The sequence below is a fragment of the Phoxinus phoxinus genome, assembly GCF_949152265.1.
Source record: "Phoxinus phoxinus genome assembly, chromosome: 18".
Taxonomy (NCBI): domain Eukaryota; kingdom Metazoa; phylum Chordata; class Actinopteri; order Cypriniformes; family Leuciscidae; genus Phoxinus; species Phoxinus phoxinus.
The window spans coordinates 1,614,320-1,638,751 of NC_136893.1; the positions used below are offsets into that span (position 1 = coordinate 1,614,320).

Sequence of the window (24,432 nt, forward strand, 5' to 3'; positions counted from 1 at the left end):
GTGGCGACTGGCCTCTCCCACAACTGAGGGAAATCTGGGTCGCCCATTGTGCAACTTCATGGAGAAAAAGCATCATTGTTGGCTCTCTCTCTCTCTCTCTCTCTCTCTCTCTCTCTCGCTGCAGAGTTTGGAAACAGCAACTATGTTTCCTCAAATGAACTGTGTGTGTGTGTGTGTGTTTGTGTGTGTTTGTGTTTGTGTGTGTTTGTGTTTGTGTGTGTGTGTGTGTGTGTGTGTGTGTGTGTGTGTGTGTGTGTGTGTGTGTGTGTGTGTGTGAGAGAGAGTGTGTGTGTGCGCTTCCAAAGACGTAAATCAACTAGTTTACATTGAAACAAAGCAGATGTTTTAATTGATGCTGTTTGTAACACTCAGAACACTTTAGCAACTGCACAGCAAACACTAGTTGTTAAAATAAGAACTAGCTGTAGTTGAGTCACAGTAATCACCCTGCACAACACACACAACATCTCTCATGTGAAAGTGATGCCGTCACACTTTGTAACACATCTCCGCGGGTCAAAATGACCCGAAGACCTAAAATTATACAATAAAATAAATTCTCCAGAAAGCTTATTTCGCTTGCATAATATTTCTTCTATTTGTTAATGCAATTTTTTTCCCCAAGATTTTTTGTAATTTTTTATTTTATTTACCTTTAAATCACTAGATCAATAATAAAAAAGTAATTTCCTCACATTCTTTCAACTTAAATTCAAAATAACTCACAATTTCATGCATAACTCTTTTAATTCAGCTCAAAATATCTTACATCGGGAGTCTTTGCCGACCTCTTGTGAGAAAATAATAATATATCATGATATTTCATGACTCTAGATGGCCTCATATCTCTATATGGAGAGAGTGAGCTGTTCCTCTGGGTCCTAAAGCCAGTTCTCCTCAGTGTGCATTCAGATACACATGTAGACATCATAACAATATTTTTTTTGGTAAAGTTTTAGCATTTTGAATTTTGAGCATTTTTAGGTTTTTCTGTGTGAACTCAAGCATTCCTCACATTACATTCACTCCTGAGGGCTCAGATTGACTTGATTTGTTACTTTTTAAAATTTCAACCACAAAACTCCTCGAATCCCTTAAAAAAACAAGTGTGTGTATTCGTGGTTCAAGTGCGACAAAAGTCCAAAAGTGATGAATACTCAATTTGTAAAAAAAAAAAAAAAATGACCCGAGGCAAGGATGACGGTTAAAAAATTAAAAGACAGATGATCTTACATAAAAACTGCTGACTATATACATAATTATACAGTTAGTTCTGGTTCTCGAATCTGATTGGCTGAGAGCCTTTTCCAGCCATGCAATATTCTACTAGTATCATTTCACAGTTCGTATCCCTCCGCTCGTCTCTGCCGGATCTTTTCTCACAGAAAGCGTCGATGGCGGAGAAGCAAACCCGCTGTGATTAGACAAACACTGTTATTGAGAATGTAATCGTTTAGACCTCAAATATGCTATTTATATTATGCACGTGTAAAATATTATATTTCGCTTTTATTGCTTTACAAGTAAAAAAAAAAAAGATTTATGCTAATTGTTTTTATTTAATTTAATCATGTTTGTGTTATTTGTTTATTTAAATCAAGCTTTTAGATATTTATTTTAATCAAATGTATTAATTTTAATAAATTGTCTGTTATATAAAAGTTTTATTTATTTTTTACACAGCTTCTCTCTAAACTTCTCCACTGTAGCACTCCCTTGTTCAATATAGTATTTCTTTTAATCAAATAGTTGCATTTATTTTCATAATTCTTAATTATTTTAATGTTTTTATTCATTTATTTATTGAAATAAAATTTACTTTAAATTTGATTCAAACACAAATATTTAAATAATGTTAATGTTATTTTTATTATAATTTTTTATTTTTACATTGCTTCTCTAAACTTTTCCACTGACCCTTTTTCCACTCACTGTTTTTTTAAAAGCAAAACGTATATTTATATTATTTTAATATTTTGACATTTTTAATCAATTTGAGTTTGTTTGATCATACTTTAGATGTCAGTATTTGTGCCTGAGTCTGATCTCTAGTGTGTTGTGGTCTTGACATGATAATTGTTTGCTGATGGTCTCTGGCGACCTCTGACCCCGGGCGACACTCACACTCCTTCATCATGCCGATGTCCACGCAGCGCTTCAGACGGCAGGCCTGGCAGTGCCGCCGGTTGTCTTTGGTGATGGAGCAGTTTCCACTGAACGGGCAGGTAAAGCTCGCCTTGCGCTTCATACTGCGCCTGAGACACACACACACACACACACACACACACACACACACACACACACATGAAGAGCGTTAGAAATCACTGACAACTGTGCAAGTCAATATGGGAGATAAAAAAGACAACATGCAAAAGACACAATTAAACATCTTACATTTGAGGAAACGCCACATGCTAATGAACGAGTTGGTCACGATAACAAGGACTTTATTCATATTTTTCATTTCTAATTAAAAAATAATTATGATATGCAATAAGTATATAACAAAAAATATATAATTAATACAAATTGTTTATATTCATACAAATTTTAAATATAAATATGATTTTAATATAATACAATATTTAAGATACCCCGGGGTTGGGGCTCGTATGCGAGCGCCTGGTGGCCGGGCCTCCCCCCACGGGGTCCGGCCGGGCTCAGCCCGAAGGAGCGACGTGGGGCCGCCTTCCCGTGGGCTCACCACCTGCAGGAGGGGCCGTAAGGGGCCGGTGCTTAGAGGATCGGGCGGCAGTCGAAGGCGGGGGCCTCGACAACCCGATCCCTGGACACGGAAACTAGCTCTAGGGACGTGGAACGTCACCTCGCTGGCGGGGAAGGAGCCTGAGGTTGTGCGTGAGGTTGAGAGGTTCCAACTAGAGATAGTTGGTATCACCTCTACGCACGGCTTAGGCTCTGGAACCACACTCCTTGATAGAGGATGGACTCTTCACCACTCTGGAGTTGCCCATGGTGAGAGGCGGCGGGCTGGTGTGGGTTTGCTTATAGCCCCCCAGCTCAGCCCCCATGTGTTGGAGTTTACCCCGGTGAACGAGAGGGTCGTTTCCCTGCGCCTACGGGTCGGGGATAGGTCTCTCACTGTTGTGTGTGCCTACGGGCCAAACGGCAGTGCAGAGTACCCGGCCTTCTTGGAGTCTCTGGGAGGGGTGCTAGAAAGTGCTCCGACTGGAGACTCCGTCGTTCTACTGGGGGACTTCAATGCTCACGTGGGCAACGACAGTGTAACCTGGAGGGGCGTGATTGGGAGGAACGGCCCCCCTGATCTGAACCCGAGCGGTGTTCAGTTATTGGACTTCTGTGCTAGTTACAGTTTGTCCATAACGAACACCATGTTCAAGCATAAGGGTGTCCATCAGTACACGTGGCACCAGGACACCCTAGGCCGTAGGTCGATGATCGACTTTGTGGTCGTTTCATCTGACCTGCGGCCGTATGTCTTGGACACTCGGGTAAAGAGAGGGGCGGAGCTGTCAACTGATCACCATCTGGTGGTGAGTTGGATCCGATGGCGGAAGAGGAAGCTGGACAGACTCGGCAGACCCAAGCGTACTGTAAGGGTCTGCTGGGAACGTTTGGCCGAGTCTCCTATCAGAGAGATCTTCAACTCCCACCTCCGGCGGAGCTTCGACCGGATCCCGAGGGAGGCTGGAGATATTGAGTCCGAGTGGACCATGTTCTCCACCTCCATTGTCGAAGCGGCCACTCGGAGCTGTGGCCGTAAGGTCTCCGGTGCCTGTCGAGGCGGCAATCCCCGAACCCGGTGGTGGACACCGGAAGTAAGGGATGCCGTCAAGCTGAAGAAGGAGTCCTATCGGGCCTTGTTGGCTTGTGGGACTCCTGAGGCAGCTGACGGGTACCGGCAGGCCAAGCGAACTGCAGCCCGGGTGGTTGTGGAGGCAAAAACTCGGGCCTGGGAGGAGTTCGGAGAGGCCATGGAAAATGACTATCGGCTGGCCTCGAAGAGATTCTGGCAAACCATCCGGCGACTCAGGAGAAGGAAGCAGTGCCCCACCAATGCTGTTTACAGTGGAGGTGGGCAGCTGTTGACCTCAACTGGGGATGTCGTCGGACGGTGGAAGGAATACTTCGAGGATCTCCTCAATCCCGCCGTCACGTCTTCCATTGAGGAAGCAGAGGCTGAGGGCTCGGAGGTTGACTCGTCCATCTCCAAAGCTGAAGTCACCGAGGTAGTCAAGAAACTCCTCGGTGGCAAGGCACCGGGGGTGGATGAGATCCGCCCTGAGTACCCCAAGTCTCTGGATGTTGCGGGGCTGTCTTGGCTGACACGCCTCTGCAGCATCGCGTGGCGGTCGGGGACAGTACCTCTGGGATGGCAGACTGGGGTGGTGGTCCCTCTTTTTAAGAAGGGGGACCGGAGAGTGTGTTCCAACTACAGGGGGATCACACTTCTCAGCCTCCCCGGGAAAGTCTATGCTAGGGTACTGGAGAGGAGAATCCGGCCGATAGTAGAACCTCGGATTCAGGAGGAACAGTGCGGTTTTCGTCCCGGTCGTGGAACACTGGACCAGCTCTATACCCTCTACAGGGTGCTGGAGGGTTCATGGGAGTTTGCCCAACCAATCCACATGTGCTTTGTGGATTTGGAGAAGGCATTCGACTGTGTCCCTCGAGGCGGCCTGTGGAGGGTGCTCCGGGAGTATGGGGTCCGGGGTCCTTTGCTAAGGGCTGTCCGGTCCCTATACGACCGGAGCAGGAGCTTGGTTCGCATTGCCGGCAGTAAGTCAGACTTGTTCCCGGTGCATGTTGGACTTCGGCAGGGCTGCCCTTTGTCACCGGTTCTGTTCATAATATTTATGGACAGAATTTCTAGGCGCAGCCAGGGGCCGGAGGGTGTCAGGTTCGGGGACCACACGATTTCGTCTCTGCTCTTTGCGGATGATGTTGTCGTGTTGGCCCCTACAGACCAGGACCTTCAGCATGCACTGGGACGGTTTGCAGCCGAGTGTGAAGCGGCTGGGATGAGAATCAGCACCTCCAAATCCGAGGCCATGGTCCTCAGTCGGAAAAGGGTGGCTTGCTCACTTCAGGTTGGTGGAGAGTTCCTGCCTCAAGTGGAGGAGTTTAAGTATCTTGGGGTCTTGTTCACGAGTGAGGGAAGGATGGAACGGGAGATTGACAGACGGATCGGTGCAGCTGCTGCAGTAATGCGGTCGTTGTACCGGTCTGTCGTGGTGAAGAAAGAGCTGAGCCGCAAGGCGAAGCTCTCGATTTACCGGTCAATCTACGTTCCTACTCTCACCTATGGTCATGAGCTTTGGGTCATGACCGAAAGAACAAGATCCCGGATTCAAGCGGCCGAAATGAGCTTTCTCCGTAGAGTGGCTGGGCGATCCCTTAGAGATAGGGTGAGGAGCTCGGTCACTCGGGAGGAGCTCAGAGTAGAGCCGCTGCTCCTCCACATCGAGAGGGGTCAGCTGAGGTGGCTCGGGCATCTGTTCCGGATGCCTCCTGAACGCCTTCCTGGGAAGGTGTTCCGGGCACGTCCCACCGGGAGGAGACCCCGAGGAAGACCTAGGACACGCTGGAGAGACTATGTCTCCCGGCTGGCCTGGGAACGCCTCGGTGTCCCCCCGGAAGAGCTGGAGGAAGTGTCTAGGGAGAGGGAAGTCTGGGTGTCTCTGCTTAGACTGCTGCCCCCGCGACCCGGCCCCGGATAAGCGGAAGAAGATGGATGGATGGATGGACAATATTTAAGAAACATATAATAAGTGTGTGTGCGTGTATGTATATATATATTATATTAATATTTAATTTAAATATGTATATTTATATATTTACATTATATATATATAAATACAATTATTATAATTGTTTATATTCATACAACTTTTAAATGTTGTATTAAAAATCATATATACTTTGATCCATATATACTATCATATTTTTAAATTAGTTATACATAAATTAGAAACATATATATATATATATATCTCATATATTGGTATTATATATCATATATATTATATTATATATATATATATATATATAAACTACAGAAACCTTAATTTCTGTCCAAACACCAGTACGTGCCACTGTACAATCAAGCTCATATTTACACAAACAATATACACATGTACAGTGCACACACCCCTTTACTTAATAAAAGACACACACACACACACACACACACACACCTCTATCATCTGCACACACACGTAAACAAACCAATTGATCAGAGCAAAAGAGCCAGACCGGTTTTAACGGTGACAGTGTTATGAATGCTTTTTTTTATCATAAACACTCAAAATGCTCCAATCAGGATCTTTACATCCCGATCCGTAAGTCAGCTGTTGACCCCTCACACCCTGAAGGTCACGTGATTTCAAGTGTGTGCTTAATACTTATAACTGTAAAATGTGAACGGTGTTCTGTCACATGAGACATGACCGGTGCTGATGATATCTTGGGTTGTGTGTGTGAAGGAAATAGATTTTGATCACGTTTGGCGGTTCTCATGTTACATCGCTGATGAGAAAACCTCGTAAAAATGTATGCAATTTATTTTGTTATTCATGCTTGACATGATGATTACTATTATAAATTATACATACAAATCCAGTTTGGGCTTGTCCACACTCATGTGAACTGCTTCAGGGCCAAATATAGTATGTAATATGTAGTAATATGATATCTCAAAGGAATTAAAAAGAACTTCTTACGTGTGTAAACACCACAATATCATAAAATATTTATAATTACATAGAACAAGTAACAAGATCCTGGCTGATGAGCGATGATCTTCCAGCGCTGGTAAATCCAGACCTGTCAATCTGAGCGATCTGTCCAATCCCAGCGTGTGCTCGCTGTAAAACAGTGTCTGATTGGTCTCTACCGAAGAATACTGGCGTAGTGTGTGTGACGTCACCCGTAGCGTTTCTGAAGCCCAAAGTGGGCGGAGCCGGCCGTCGCCATCTTGGCCGCACGTCACTCCCCGATAAACGAACATGTGCAGCGAGGCGGATTAGGTGAGGTGACGCTAACGCTAGCAGACAAACGGCTAGTAGTGACATCAGCGGATATCCACCTGTCACTCAAGTAGCCACGCCCTTAATTATGCAGAACTTTAAAGCCCCGTTCACACCGCCAGCGACACGATCCCATTCATTTCAATGGAGCGCTGGCGCCTTCCGGCGACACGAGCGACAGTGACCGTTGGCGACAGAATGTGGGCGTGTCAAGCGACCGGAGACAAGCGACAAAAGTTCAGAAATTTAAACTTTATGCAAATGAGAAGTGATTTTCGCGAGCGACAACCAATAGGAAAGAAGACTTTCAGTGGAGCTCACGTTACGTCACCGTCTCGGAGACACAAGAGTTCGAGGGCGATCTCACTGTTTTATATGATTTGACTGTAAACACATTCATGGATATAATAAAATGATGCATGGAAGTTTAATTCATGCATTTATAGTTCGAGTGTTGTACGTTTTTGATGCAAGTTTAGCACTTCTGCAAGTCACTTTACAGTTTCCCTGCATTGTGTTGACTATTAGAGACAAGAAGATTGATTATTTGTCAAATACGACAGAGGTGGACAGTAACAAAGTACATTTACTTAAGTACACTTTTTGAGTATCTTGAGTATTATTTTTTCTGGAAACTTTTACTATTACTCCACTACATTTCTGTCGAGGTCCTCGAGTAGAGAGTAGTAACGTCAGGGAAGATTTTGGTTGTAAATGAAAGTCTGGTTGACTCCAGAACTCGACTGATGTTGGTTTCTGACGTCAACCGATTTTCAACCACAATACAACGTCTGTCCAACGTTGGAGATTAACGTCAATCTGACATTGGATTCTGACATCAACCTGATTTTAATTTGCACCGTTGGGTTTGGTCTTCTAAATGCGTATTTTGTCATTGTTTTGGAGCACACTAGCTTATAGATAACAAGGCTAACATATTCATACTAAAAGCCAAACAACTGGGAACAGCCGTTTGTGTGTCCGAAACCATTGTGGACGTTATTGAGTGACTTATTCAATCCCACGACTGGAACTGTGTTCTAGAAATACATGTGATATTGATATGAGGGTAGTCAGAGATTCAGAGGCATAAGGTACTGTAAGTATTACATGCAACAATAATAAAACAATGCATTGACATTTACTTTTATACTTAAAGGTTGGGTAAGAATTGTCTAAAGAACTTTTTTTCAAATTGGCTTAAACTGTCTTTATATACCAATACATAATTAAAATGTAAGTACTTTGAAAAAGAGAGTATAAAAATCGAGTGACTCTAGTCTATTTAATCTTCAAAAAACACAGCTCATTAATTCCTACCGGGACGAAACAAGTGATTGGCTTGCGCGACTGTCACTCTCCGTCGCCATGACTACCGCCGCTATTACTGGCTCCGCCCACGTGCGCGCAGTCGCGCTCCCGTTTTTAGGTGGAATTAATGAGCTGTGTTTATTGAAGATTAAATACACTAGAGTCACTCAGTTTTTTATACTCTCTATTTCAGAGTACTTGCATTTTAATTATGTATTGGTATATAAAGACAGTTTAAGCCAATTTGAAAAAAAGTTTTTTTAGACAATTCTGACCTACCCAACCTTTAAGTACTTTTAAAAACGAGTACTTCTGTACTTTTACTTAAGTAAACACCGGTCTTTACAACTTTTACTTGTAACGGAGTAATATTTGACTAGTAGTATCTGTACTTTTACTCAAGTAAGGAAGTTGTGTACTTTGTCCTCCTCTGAAATATGAATGACGTTTTAGTAATTTATGACCGTATGAGTGAGTTTAATTTGTTGCTTGATCGATCGGTAATCTAGTAAATGATTTAATCCACTGAACACTGCTGTGGTAATATAAAAACACTCTCCCAAAAGCATACCGTTTCTTTTGAGCCTATAATTTCTAGTCAAATTAAAATGATACAGTTGTATATATCACTTGTGATGGTATTTAGTATAGATATGGCCAGACGTCCAGTCAACCAATAACATTAGAGCGACAGCACTACCAACGCCCACAAGCGACTTCACAGTACAGAGACTAGCGACACACAGCGACAAAATCGCTGGCGGTGTGAACGGGGCTTTAGGCTCAATATGATTTAAAATTACACATAAAAAAAATAAATATATATATATATATATTGACTGGATATACATACTGGAGACCCTAATCAGCCCGAGTGTAAACCACACAGGGTTAAATCCAGGGCCGTACTATTATTGTATATATATATATATATTTGTGTACCTCAACTGTGTTTGAATATTTCCCCAGTATCAGCTCTGGGATGTTTGTATCACTCCGCTTGCATCATTGAGCCAGTAGGTGGCGACACGTGACTGTCTTTATGAGTGAGCAAGTGAACCATTAAATGAACAGATTAGTCCAAAAACATTGATTAATTTAGGAAAGAAACAAGTTTCTGAAACTGATCTTTGATACTCATTCTAACTGCTCAGTTAGTATGAGTTTCGAATATGTGATTGTGTTTCGTCAACGATAAGCATAAACAATCTGCGTTTCCATTTTGTAGTGTGGATCACTCGCTGCAACATTACAACTGATTCTCATGTTTAAGAATATTCGGTTATCCTCTTTTATGGCCTTTAAACACATTAAAGGTGCAGTGTGTAAGTTATAGCAGCATCTAGTGGTGAGGTTGTGAACTGCACCCAACAGAAGTTACGGTGGCCGACAGGAAGTGATGTCATCGTCTGAGACAGCACAGAGTAGCCAGTTAAGCAATGAGGTTTCTTTACAAAGATTAAATAAGAGATTATGTTTACTTGCGTATTCAGTAAAACTATGTTATTGTGAATATTATTGTCACTTGTTCATCATTGTGTCAGTTTTTATTCGCTGACTTTAGCGCTTCTTATCACGAAGAACAACATAGTGACGAAACACGTTTGTCCGTTCAGGGCCACCGTAGAAACATGTCGATGTAAGCGGACCCGCGGTGTGTGTCGATAGAAATGCTCATTCTAAGCTCATAAACACATAACGGTTCATTATGTAAGGTCTTTACACACCACTGAAAACATAGTTATGTTGAAAAATGTAAAATGTATTTATATAAATGAAAAAAATATAATAAATCCTCCAAAAACGGCACAAATGTGTAGTAAAAACATTAATAAACCGAGTAAAATTACATTTGTACAATTATTTTGTTACAAAATGAAATGTTATTGCCTGGAGAGCGTACAGCCCGAGTGTTAAATCCATTAGAGAACAGCAGCATTATTCACCACAGAAATCATAATGATAATTCCCAGTGTGTCCCTGGTGTGGTGGGAACGGACGACACGTTTACCTGAAGAAGACCTTGGAAAAAAGAAAAACTCTCCGCTTTTAAATCTAGTCTTAAAACACATGTTCTTCAGCTTTTACGTCAGTTTGAGAGCTGTGTTTCTGTCTACTTGTTGTTGTTTTATTATTTTGGATGAATAGCACTTTGGTCAACTTCTGTTGTTCTACAACTATTTTTTGTTTATTTATTTATATACCATTAATAAAAAAAATATATTAAAAAAACATTTGTTTATAAAAAACGACTATTATTTTGTTACAAATGTTCATTTTGTGAAGCGCAAACGAAGAGCGCACAAGGCTTAACTTCGTTAGATAACAGCAGCATTATTGACCACAGAAATGCTGATTCCCAGTGTGTCCCTGCTGTGGTGTGCTGGTGTGCTGGTGGTGGTGTACCTGAAGAAGCCCTTGCAGCCCTCGCAGGTCATGGCGTTGAAGTGGAAACCGGAGGCTTTGTCTCCACACACTCCACAGATGCGCGGCGCGTTGCGGTCGAACTCATCGGGACCCGCCGCTGACGTGCTCACGGCCATGGCATCCATCACTGAGAACACCAGACACACACAGGCCTTTATTAAGGCATCTATTTTCATGACAAAAATTAAATTGCAAAAATAAAAATATCATATAAATACAATAAAACCAAGTCATATTATACACATTTCTTTAAAAATATGTAACATATGATAAAAAATGGTAAAAAATCCAAAACATTTTCAGGCATAATCTTACTTGATAAGTCCATAAAACACAAGAGAAGCGGTCAGAAAATACACCTCATCTACTCAAAACCCCTCTGACACACACACAAACCATGATCACACACACACACCATGATCACACACACACACCATGATCTCACACAGAGACGAGAGATCAGTGGACGAGACATTTTTACATAATACACTGCATTTATGCATTTACCAGATGCTTTTATCACAGCAAAACATCAGCTGTTGTGTATGGAGAATGCAGATGTGAGTAAACCAGTAACACTTTACAATCATGTGTACTAGTTCATGTATTAATAACTAACATGAGTTAGTTACTGTATTTATTATTCATCTTTGTTAATGCTAGCTTATAAAAACCTAGCATTAGTTCACACTAATGTTAACAAATGCTAGCTTTGATTTTAATAACGTATTAGTAAATGTTAACTAATATTAACTAAGATTAATAAATTCTGTAGTTGATGTTAACTAATGAACCAGTTAAAGAAGACAAACTCTTTTTCCATGTATCTGCATATGTTAATCAACCCATCTGTTAACTAACGGTGTCTATTACACTAATAAAGAGTGAGATGTGCAGAAACATGACTGTTGCATCGATCTCAGATACAGTTACAGAAACACACTGCATAATGAACTGAGCATCTACAGGTCAAAGGTCACGCAGAACGAGAGCAATGATGAATAGAGGGAAAGAAACTAAATATGACGAGATCTGGTTTCCATGAATAGTCACGCTAAAAGCATTTCTAGCAGCTAAAATAATAATAATAATAATAATGATGATGATAATACGTGTGTGTTATTCGCTAGGTCATCATGTTCTTCCTGGAAGCGATAGGCTTGTTTTGCTCAGCGAGAGGAACAGAGATAACAAACAGCAGCAGAGATGCATGGCTTAGCGTGTGTGTGTGTGTGTGTGTGTGTGTGTGTGTGTGTGTGTGTGTGTGTGTGTGTGTGTGTGTGTGTGTGTGTGTGTGTGTGTGTGTGTGTGTGTGTGTGTGTGTGTGTGTGTGTGTGTGTGTGTGTGTGTGTGGATTCCTTGAAGATGCTGTGAGATCCACATCAATATCAATCCCTCAGCCACGACACTCTCGATAAGAGCAGATTCACACTCTCAGAAATCGCCTGAACAGAATCAGTAAATTCATGGCAATGTTGAACATTAAAATCAAAAACGATGCTTTTTAAATATGTGAAGTGCTATGAGTATGAATGAAGCCTGTACGAATGCTCACAACACCCTATTTGGGTAATAAAAAAAAATAAAAAAAAGGTTTTCTTCAGGGTAGAGATTTTTTTTTTTTTCAGTGACAAAAATGTAGAAATTACCATCACAGATTATTTTTTCATATTAAATGTAATACTTTATAATAAAACTTTAGACCTTTCTAATGATTTATAGGAAAATGGAGCAGAATTTTCAAGAGCTCAAACAAAAAGGATGGACGTTGTTTAGATTGTGATTAGGAATAATGGGCTATGTAAATAAAACTGACTTTATGTTAAGAAAAAGGTTTACATTTGGCAAATAAAAAGACACTTCTGTCATGACAACTCGGAGTGTTTGAAATGGTAATGAATATGACATTGTTGATCTTTTTGATCTTGGCGGAATAGATCTGCTATGCTGCCGTTATCATTTCTGCTATTATCTCTGCCGCTGCTGACGCTATCTCTGCCGCTGCTGCCGCTATCTCTGCCGCCGCTGCCGCTATCTCTGCCGCTATCTCTGCCGCTGCTGCCGCTATCTCTGCCGCCGCTGCCGCTATCTCTGCCGCCGCTGCCGCTATCTCTGCCGCCGCTGCCGCTATCTCTGCCGCTGCTGCCGCTATCTCTGCCGCCGCTGCCGCTATCTCTGCCGCCATTTCTGCCGCCGCTGCCGCTATCTCTGCCGCCATTTCTGCCGCCGCTGCCGCTATTTCTGCCGCCATTTCCCCCTGCCGCTGCCGCTATTTCTGCCGCCGCTGCCGCTATCTCTGCCGCCGCTGCCGCTATCTCTGCCGCCGCTGCCGCCATTTCTGCCGCCGCTGCCGCTATCTCTGCCGCTATCTCTGCCGCCGCTGCCGCTATCTCTGCCGCCGCTGCCGCTATTTCTGCCGCCGCTGCCGCTATCTCTGCCGCCGCTGCCGCTATTTCTGCCGCCGCTGCCGCTATCTCTGCCGCCGCTGCCGCTATCTCTGCCGCCATTTCTGCCGCCGCTGCCGCTAACTCTGCTGCCATTTCTGCCGCCATTTCCCCCTGCCGCTGCCGCTATTTCTGCCGCCGCTGCCGCTATCTCTGCCGCCGCTGCCGCTATCTCTGCCGCCATTTCTGCCGCCGCTGCCGTTATTTCTGCCGCTATTTCTGCTGCCGCTGCCATTATTTCTGCCGCTATTTCTGCCGCCATTTCTGCCGCCGCTGCCGCCATTTCTGCCGCTATCTCTGCCGCCATTTCTGCCGCCGCTGCCGCTATCTCTGCCGCTATCTCTGCCGCCGCTGCCGCTATTTCTGCCGCCGCTGCCGCTATCTCTGCCGCCGCTGCCGCTATTTCTGCCGCCACTGCCGCTATCTCTGCCGCCGCTGCTATTTCTCCCGCCGCTGCCGCTATCTCTGCCGCCGCTGCCATTTCTGCTGCCGCTATTTCTGCCCCGCTGACGCTCTCTGCCGCCGCTGCCGCTATCTCTGCCGCCGCTGCCGCTATCTCTGCCGCTATCTCTGCCGCCGCTGCCGCCATTTCTGCCGCTATCTCTGCCGCCGCTGCCGCTATCTCTGCCGCCGCTGCCGCCATTTCTGCCGCTATCACTGCCGCTATCTCTGCCGCTATCTCTGCCGCCGCTGCCGCCATTTCTGCCGCTATCTCTGCCGCCATTTCTGCCGCCGCTGCCGCTATCTCTGCCGCCGCTGCCGCTATCTCTGCCGCCGCTGCCGCTATCTCTGCCGCCGCTGCCGCTATCTCTGCCTCCGCTGACGCTATTTCTGCCGCCACTGCCGCTATCTCTGCCGCCGCTGCTGCTATTTCTCCCACCGCTGCCATTTCTGCTGCCGCTATTTCTGCCCCGCTGCCGCCATTTCTGTCGCTGCTGTAATTTCTGCCGCTACTGCCACTATTTCTGCTGCTGGCGTTTCTGCCACCGCTGTTATTTCTGCCACCGCTGTTATTCCTGCCGCCGCTGCTATTTTTGCCGCCACAGCTGCCATTTCTGCTGGTTATTGCTGTTGCACAGAGCAAGTAAGACATGGTGCTTCTGTACAATATAGCATACATGAACTACCCGAAGCAGATCTATACAGGTGGAGCTGGGGAAGGTGGAGGGTTTCTGAAAGCGCTGCAACTAGTACAGCAAATTATTTTCAGAGATGGTAAACCGACATTTTATTATTGTGCAACAATTATGTGGCCTTTAGTATTTTAAATGCATAATATAATGTGATTACAAGTGCTTAATTTTAAGGAATCTGATTACAGTTCATCAATTACTACTCAGCACTGTATATATAGGCTATATTAAAGCTGCAGTCCGGCACTTTTTTGTGTTTAAAAATATCAAAAAAGACATTTTTGAAAAAAAACGTAACCAGCCAGTGTTCAAAACGATCTGCTTGCCTTACCTCGATTCAAAACGGTAAGCTTGTAATAATGATTTTAATTCCAGTGGTACTGGTAGATTTCCGCGGGAATTTCGAGCATATCTTTGCGTCATTACGTCACTTCTGTACACATAGAGAAGGAGTCTCGGCTAGTCGGCTATTATAGCGTGTGTGGATGATGGTGGAGATTTAGCTTAGCACTTGGTATGGCGGATCCCGAAAGTTTAAAGCGACAATCACCAGTGATAACTGGAGATTCACCAGTTGTAAAACACAAAGACTTCGGACTTCAGATTGGCTACAGAAAAAATATATTTTTCACGTTTTGACGTGATATAAGCAATCGTTAGATTTAATCAGCATGATATAGCTACTGCAATGCTTCCCCCCACCCCCCGAATTTGGTCAGAACAAAAGTGAATGTTACTTACTTGTTCAGATGACATTTTCCGATGAAAATTCTAATGTTGACACTTTCAAAAAGTATACTCTGAGATTGCTGATGAAAGTACAATATCCACAGCGACGCGGCAGCCTCAATACATTGTGTTCATCCGCGCTGTTTCATGCCGATTTACTACCCACGCACAGTTAATAATTCTGCGAATAACTGCAATTGCAGATTTCGAACAGAGATGGCGACAAAGAGAAAAAACGACGGACTGCAGCTTTAAATATATTAAAATATAGATGTATTATTTTTCCAGATCAATGAAAGACGATTAGCAAAAAAAAAAAAAAAACTTTAAATAAAATTAAAAGTAAAACATTTGACATAAGACTATTATAGGAACCAGATTAGTTAGACCAGATTAGTAAGCCATTTTTTAAAATCACAATTATAAAGTGTTTCAAATTTCAAATAAAGTGATGTTTCTTTTATTTAAATGCACAGTTAAAATTTATGAATCACTTGCGTGTATACACACTCTCACACACACACACACACACACACACACACACACACACACACACACACACTTTTCACTGCACTAAATGATCATTCTTGTACAATTTAAAGGGGTGGGGCTAAACTGTCAAGAAGTGACACTACTAAAGTAGTGATTGTTGATATATTGTTTCAACTCAAGTTACACTTCCCTGTTCCTCAAGAATGAACTACATTCCCTGACACAGAATATTCTGAGTTCGATCAGGAATTGTGTAACCCGTTTCAACCAGTTATTTCTAACAATGTGGTCTGTGCAAAACAAAAGCTTCTTCCAAGAGCGAGGGGAAAAAGAAAGCTCAGCACAACACAACGCTTCATAAAACACAAATATATCATCCGAAGAATGAGACGCAGAATACTACAGCAACACACTGATGATCGAAGGCTTGCGTAACTCTGAATCACGACAAGAAACATTGACTAACATTCATAACGGTTTATGCAAATGAGCTGCTCTCTGCTGATTGGCTTGATGTCTTACGGCGCATGAACACAGATCAGAATAAAGCTTCTGAACTTCGCCTCATTTGGGGACATTTAATGTTAAAAAAATGTTTTATATGAGACGAGACCTGAACTGAGCTGGACAATGACTTCACTGTTTTCTCCCGAACGGATATATATATATATATATAAATTAAACTTTTTTACAACAAAAATGAGCCATCAGTGAGCTGGACTGTGACGCTATTCTCTTCTGGAAACACATTATTTCCCTGTTATCTCTGTAAAGCTGCTTTGAAACACTCTGTACTGTAAAAAGCGCTTTATAAATAAAGGTAAAGAATGTAAAGATGTGGAGATGAGTCACGCCGAACTCAAACACAAACCATCCATCCAGAAACCATGAGCATTAAAGCACTGCTGTGTTCAGACAGGCCACAAGACCAAACGTCCAAATCTTTAAATTGCATTAAATTACGCATTAAACTGATCAAAGCGACAGTAGAGGTTTATAATGTTGCAAAAAAGAGTCTATTTTAAATAAATGCTGTTCTTTTGAACTTTAAATCCATCAAAGAATCCAGTTTTCAACATTATTAATAATCATAACTGTTTCTTGATCATCAGATCATCATATTACACTGATTTCTGGAGGATCATGTGACACTGAAGACTGGAGTAATGATGATAAATTCAGCTTTGATCACAGGAATAAATTACACTTTACTGTATATTCACATAGAAAACTGATGATTTACATTATAATCATATTTCACTGTATTTCTTAAATTTTTCAAACAATTTAAGCCTTTTTCAAGATTTACACGTTTCAATTACATTTGTATTAATCAAAAAGCATGTCTAATTGAATGTCTAGTACAAAAAAAAATGTAATATTGTTCAATATTATTACAATTTAAAATAACTGTTCCCTTTCAAGAGAACTCGGGCTGCGGCAAAACACTGTGGGAGCTTTTCATCCATAAATATTTATATATATATATTAAAAGAAATACTTTATAATGGCAATTTGATTTACAAAAGCTTTCTATTTCAGATTAATGCTGTTCTTTTGAACTTTCTATTCTATTCATCACAGAATCCTGAAATAAAAATGTAAATAACTGTTTTCAATATTCATAATAATCATAAATGTGTCTTGAGCATCAGATCATCATATTACACTGATTTCTGAAGGATCATGTGACACTGAAGACTGGAGTAATGATGATAAATTCAGCTTTGATCACAGGAATAAATTACACTTTACTGTATATTCACATAGAGAACTGATGATTTACATTATAATAATATATGGTATTTTTTGACCAAATAAATTCAGCCTTGGTTCAAAAACGAGACATAAAAACTCCAAACTTTTAAACTAAATACACAGTTTTTAAAACATTGCCAGTGTGTACAACACAAAAAACACAACAAACCTTTCAAAAAGTAGTACGCCACGTTTGCATATGATCTCAGAATCATGTGCATGTGTAATTTAACAAGTAACATATATAAAAAATGGATTATATAACCGCTTAAAATTCCTTAACTCTTGGCAGTCCAATAAAAAAATAAAAAAGGGAGTGTTTTCTGTCATGTGTTCGGCTTCACACACTGTGCTAGTATTCCGGAAAACACACTTTTGTGAGAGTTTAAATCAGACACGACACCGATCCTTCTGGAAACGTCAGATGTGTGTGTGTGTGTGTGTGTGTATCAGGGAACGTGTTAAAGCCCCCAGCTGAACTTCACCAGATCCGATCCGGAGAGCGCTCGAGCTCGACTCCCAGCACACGCCGCACTTCCCCACCGCCGCGCGGGACTTACCGATCGCAGGCCATGGAGGGAGGAACACGCTCCGGGGGGAACCGCTCTGCGAACGCCAGCCGTGACCCAGATCTGCACATCAGAGACGCTGAACTCTAGACCTTGTTTTCAGCGCTCGCTCGCTAGCAGAAGAAAAGGCCGGAGCGGGGCGGGAGCGAACAGAGGAACAGGGGCCCGAAATCCCGTCAGAGGGGCCCGTTTAGGGAGAACACACACACTCACACACACACACACACACACACTCACACACACTCACTCACAGTGCGTCGCTCTCAGGATCAGATTCTTTATTTGTCATTATACAAAAGGAGAACAACTAAATGATATGCAATCCTCCTGTTCAGCGCAATAATCTCCCACTTTACAGACCAGTATCCGACGCGCAACAAAACAAGTGGTAAAATAGTTTTATTTAACTTCATGTCAGCATCTAAGGCTATTTTTATGGCAAAAAATGTGATTACAAAAATACAAATATCATGTAAAATATAAACCAAGCAAACAAACACAAGTCATATTATACCCCCAAAAAATTGTTTTTACAAATTAGTGAGAACGGTAAACAGTAAACTGGAACACACACACACACACACACACACACACACACTATCCAGACTCCTTAAACCTACCCAACACACACACACACACACACACACACACACACACACACACCCCTAAACCTACCCAACACACACACACACACACACACACACACACGCAACCCAGACCCCTAAACACACACAAACTAACACACACACACGCACACACCAGATCCTTAAACCTACCCGACACACACACACTAATCAGACCCCTAAACACACACACACACCAGACCCCTAAACACACAAACACACACACACCAGACCCCTAAACACACACACACCAGACCCCTAAACACACGCACACACACACACACACACCAGACCCCTAAACACACACACACACACACACACATCAGACCCCTAAACACACACACACACACAGCAGACCCCTAAACCTACCCATCACACACACACACCCACACACACACACACACACACTAACCAGACTCCTAAACACACACACACACACACACTAACCAGACTCCTAAACACACACACACACACACACAAAACCAGACCCTTACACACACACACACACAAACACACACCAGACCCCTAAACCTACCCAACACACACACACTAACCAGACCCCTAAACACACACACACACACACACTAACCAGACCCCTAAACCTACCCATCACACACACACACACACACACACACACACACACTAACCAGACCCCTAAACACACACACACACACACACACACACACACACACAAGACCCCTAAACCTACCCAACACACACACACTAACCAGACCCCTAAACACACACACACACACTAACCAGACCCCTAAACCTACCCAACACACACACACACACACACACACACCAGACCCCAAAACACACACACACACACACCAGACCCCTAAACACACACACACACACACACACACACACACACACACACACACACACACACACACACACACACACACACACACACACACACACACACACACACACACCAGACCCCTAAACACACACACACACACACACACTAACCAGACCCCTAAACCTACCCAACACACACACACACACACACACACACACTGAAGAGGAGAACGCGTCGAGCTGAAGCACACACACACACACACACGTGATCATCACACCGGTTAAAGGCACTGGGTTATTTCCTGTGTGACGATCTCAGAAAAGCTGCGCCTGGACCGTCTCCAAACACCGATCAGGAATGCGAGTAAACATTCCGAACTCCAGCAATAAAACCCATAATTCTCCCAACAGTAAACGTTTAGGAAAGTTCAGTGCTTGTGCAAACTCTCACCGGCACAGAATCTGAGTCCGGGTTTTTAACTCCTCAAATCATAAGAGCAGTCTTCCAGTGTGCTGATGATGTCACCGAAAAGGGGAGGGGCTTGTGTGTGAGGGGAGGGGCTTATCGTGGAGGGGCGTGGCCTGAGAGCGAGAACATCCCAGAATAGCATATCTGCACATTACGTTTTTGAATGGTTTTAAAAGAGTCTCTTCTGCTCATCAATGCATTTATTTGATTAAAAATACCCAAAAATTCTGAAATATTATTATAATGTAGATTATCAGTTTTCTATGTGAATATATAGTAAAGTGTAATTTATTCCTGTGATCAAAGCTGAATTTATCATCATTACTCCAGTCTTCAGTGTCACATGATCCTCCAGAAATCAGTATAATATGATGATCTGATGCTCAAGACACATTTATGATTATTATGAATATTGAAAACAGTTATTTTCATTTTTATTTCAGTATTTTTGATGAATATAAAGTTCAAATGAACAGCATTAATCTGAAATATAAGCTGTTGTAACATTAAACACTATCGCTAAACAGTTTGGGGTCAGTAAGAATTTATATTTTATTTTTGGGGGAAAGAAATAAAAGAAATCAATACATATTTTATTAATACATATAATAAAACCATTAAAAATCTTACCGATCCATAGCTTTTGAACGGCAGTGCAGAAAAAGCAATATGCAAGTATATAATATAATATGATATAATATAATATAATATAATATAATATAATATAATATAATATAATATAATATAATATATGAAACAGTGAGCAGGTCAAATACACTCGTAAGTGTTTCAGCACCAGCAGTAAACACACACACACACACACACACACACACACACACACACACACACACACACCATTACAACCTGATGCAAGAGATTACAAGACAACAACAGATGAGCGTTATCGACAAATGCCTAAAGCACAAATAAACTGTGTGTGTGTGTGTGTATGTGTGTGTGTGTGTGTGTGTGTGTGTGTGTGTGTGTGTGTGTGTGTGTGTGTGTGTGTGTGTGTGTGTGTGTGTATGTGTGTGTGTGTGTGTGTGTGTGGTCGAGACTTTAACCTCAAGCAATCTCACAGAGATACGCCAGCGCACAGATTTAACCCAGGTGAGGAACGCATTGTACAGGAACAACGTGCACAAGCCGGACAAATATAAATAGCGCAAGAACAACACGTTAACTTACAGATACAACAACAGATATGGCAGCCGATAAACCATGTGACGTATGCAGATTCCGGATCTGACCCGCTCTAACCACAGACACGCCGACGGGCATCAAAAACTGCTCACGATACATCCCTATACTTATAAAACACTCATAATTAATATGCCGACGGGCATCAAAAACTGTTTGGCTGCTGAGATTAAAAAGGTAATATGAGAAAAAAAATATTGCATAGAAAAATGCAATCAAATAAAACAAGATAAAATAAAAAAATTAAACAAAATATTCAGAACTACCTGTATTTTCAATACAAAAAAAAAAAAATTATATAAAATAATATGAGATTAAAGACACTCGAAAATAAACATTATATAAAAACAGCTGCAAAAATTGTGAGGAGTAAAAATGTGATTGCAACTTAAAATTAAGTAAATAAAAACAACAAAAGCAACTAAATTTGACCCAAACTCTTGTGATTATATATCACTATACTTATAAAACACTCATAATTAATATGCCGACGGGCATCAAAAACTGTTTGGCTGCTGAGATTAAAAAGATAATATAAGAAAAAAAAATATTGCATCGAAAAATGCAATAAAATAAAACAAGATAAAATAAAAATATAAAACAAAATATTCAGAACTACATGTATTTTCAATACAATTAATAAAAAAAAAAATATATATATATTAGGGCTGTCAAAAGATTAATCGTGATTAATCGCATCCAAAATAAAAGTTTGTGTTTGCATAATATATGTGTGTGTACTGTGTATAATTATTATGTATAAATACACAAACATTCATGTATATATTTAAGAAATAATTACATTTATATACTGTATAATACATTTATATAATTTGTATTATATATAAATATAACCAATGTTTCTTAAATATATACATGATTGTGTGTTTTTTTAATATATCTAAATAATTATACACAGTACACACACATATATTATGCAAACACAAACTTTTAATTTGGATGCGATTAATCACGATTAATCTTTTAACAGTCCTAATATATATATATATATATAAATATATAAAATAAGATCAGATTAAAGACACTTGAACATGTCTGAATGTCATTGTATTGGATAAAAATTAATCTAAAGCAAATAGGACTGAAAAAAATATGAGGAATAACTTTTTTTATAGCAAATGTGATTGCAACTTAAAATGACAAATACAGCAACAAAATTTGCTAAAAATCTTGTGGTTACATATATCAATATACTTATGAAACATTGATAAATATTATTACACAATAGTAATTTATGAGATATTACGGTTGTAATAAATCCATTTCTCTGTAAAAAGCGTTGTGACAGTTTCTGGTCATGTTTTAACATGATGAACTACACCCCTGTTCGTTGGAATCGCAAAAACACAAATTAAAAACCAATAAAAAACTCAAAAAACATGTAACGTCTTTTTAAATCTGCAGTATCGATAGAAAAGAAACACAGCAGGGCGTCTGTGAACTGAAAATATCATCAATCATCGCCCGAAAGAACTTAAAACTGTTTCCTTCATTAAAACACACTTGCAAATATTAAAATATTAATATTAATTAACCTTCATTAAAACACACTTCGATTTCTAAATGAATATTAAAACATGAATTCAGGTGAAGTTGAAGTTAACAGTACACCAAGTGCTTTTTTATTGAGTTTTTACTCTTATTAGAACAGTCATCCGTCTCTTTTCTGTATTTGACAACTCAATATAAAATAAAAATGTAATTAAATAAGCACAAGACAACCAAACACAAATATTGACCTCTGCTCTAGTTTAGCTTGTCATAAAGCTGGCATTGTGGTCCATGAACACTGAGACTCTATGGCAGACTGCTTGTGACCAGAAACAAAACTGAATTAAGTAAAAAGTCAAGTTGCCGATTTCAAATGAAGCCTCTGGTGCTCGTCGTCATTTCTGACTGAATTTTTTTGAACGTTTTTTTTTATTTTTTTTGGTAAAGTTTTTGGAAACCTGGTAAAGCTTTTGGTACTTGCTATGTAAAAAAAAAAAAATCATGAACATGATTCAAAAAGGATAATTCACCTTTGGCTAAGCCCCAAAAACGGACACCCCCCTCCAACCTCTCTGGGAAACGTGTATCTGTGTTACAAACGCCCCAGACACAACGCTTAACCATATTTCTGATAAAACTACGACGGTAATAGCCTGCCGAGACCAAACATATGAGACGCCGGTGTTAAAGTCAATGGAGCGCTGTGAGAAAGTGTCGGACCGCTGTGGAGCTCGTTCTTGGCTGCGCTGTGATTGGTCAATCTACATTCTAGGGCGTGGCTTAGCCAAAGGCGAATTAATGCTGAAAAAAAGTGCTCTAGTGGAGGCGTTTGGTACTGCAGCCGAACACAATCTCATTAGGCGCGTTTCCATTACAGATTTTTTCTAAATGTCGACAAAAAACTATTGCAAAATGACAGCGTTTCCATTCATTTATGGTATGTGACTAAAACATAATTTTTTTCTCTCTCGATAACTCATTCCAGAAATCATGGGGATGGACGTTGGCAGGTTTATGTATATCACAGACGCATGTCTCATTCCTATTCTGCACCCGCGCACAGCGGACTCTTCCCTCCACAGACGCACGTCGGTAAATTAGGGAATGAACTTGCGCTCGGGGGGGCGGTTCAGTGAAAAGAGGAGTGTGTTCCGGCGCAAACGTTCCCTGGTGATATTCTGCAGTTCCAGAAAACAACTCCGCCACTGACCAGGAGAAACCCAGTCTAAAGACAGCGGCGCCGCGCGTTAGTCAGATGCTATTTTAAGGGCGCGTGCTTGGCCATAATGTAGCGTGTGAACAACACACACACTTTGATTCTCTAATAATTATAAACAGACGCAGCAGTTTTAATTTCTGCAAATCATACATTATTACAAGGAAACATATTAACACACGAGGGAAATCATTGTTGTGTCCGTGAAGATGTGGAAAAAATAGGCATAAATCTAGATTACACATTTACCCAAATTATTACACGGTGTAGGTACAGACCTGTATTTACTTCCTGTTTTCGGTCGAAGTCCAAAGTAGTCGATTGTCGAGTTCACGCGCGTGATCATAAGTAACTAAATCTATGCGCGTGAACTCGACAATCGACTACTTTGGACTTCGACCGAAAACAGGAAGTAAACACCGGTATGTGCGCTGGCTGATATAACATCATTTTTATTCATATCTTTCACATCTCCTGCAGTCAGATTCACTCGTGTTCACTCTGAAGGAATCACTCAACATGGCTGGACACTTGTATGACACATCAAGGATGATAAGAGAAATAAAAGCAGGTTTAAAATTAGACCCCATTCAAGTCAATAGGGTGCAAATCTTAAAAATAGGATAACACGGTGTAGGCAACACAGATTTTTGTCGTTGTTCTCTGTATTGACAGCACTCCAAATTTACTAAGAATTGGCTCAATGTTAAAATTGACCGGAGTTCTCCTTTAATG

The 24,432-nt window shown here is 41.3% G+C and overlaps 1 protein-coding gene across 6 annotated transcripts in view; it reads right to left on the reverse strand.

Annotated features, from left to right (window-relative positions):
• Positions 1 to 332: 332 nt before the first annotated feature.
• The window catches only part of vdra (vitamin D receptor a), a 71,272-nt gene continuing 47,172 nt past the window's right edge, over positions 333 to 24,432 (reverse strand). For 4 of the 6 annotated variants that reach the window (XM_079589549.1, XM_079589546.1, XM_079589547.1 and 1 more), the window contains 2 exons: positions 10,725 to 10,872; positions 333 to 2,255 (listed from right to left, as the gene is read on the reverse strand). In XM_079589549.1, coding sequence (XP_079445675.1) covers positions 2,009 to 2,255; positions 10,725 to 10,872 — 395 coding nt within the window. In that variant the 3' untranslated portion in view covers positions 333 to 2,008. Of the gene's footprint in view, positions 2,256 to 10,724; positions 10,873 to 17,861; positions 18,344 to 24,432 lie in introns of those variants that run through there. The other 2 variants (XM_079589548.1, XM_079589550.1) reach the window with 2 other exon arrangements.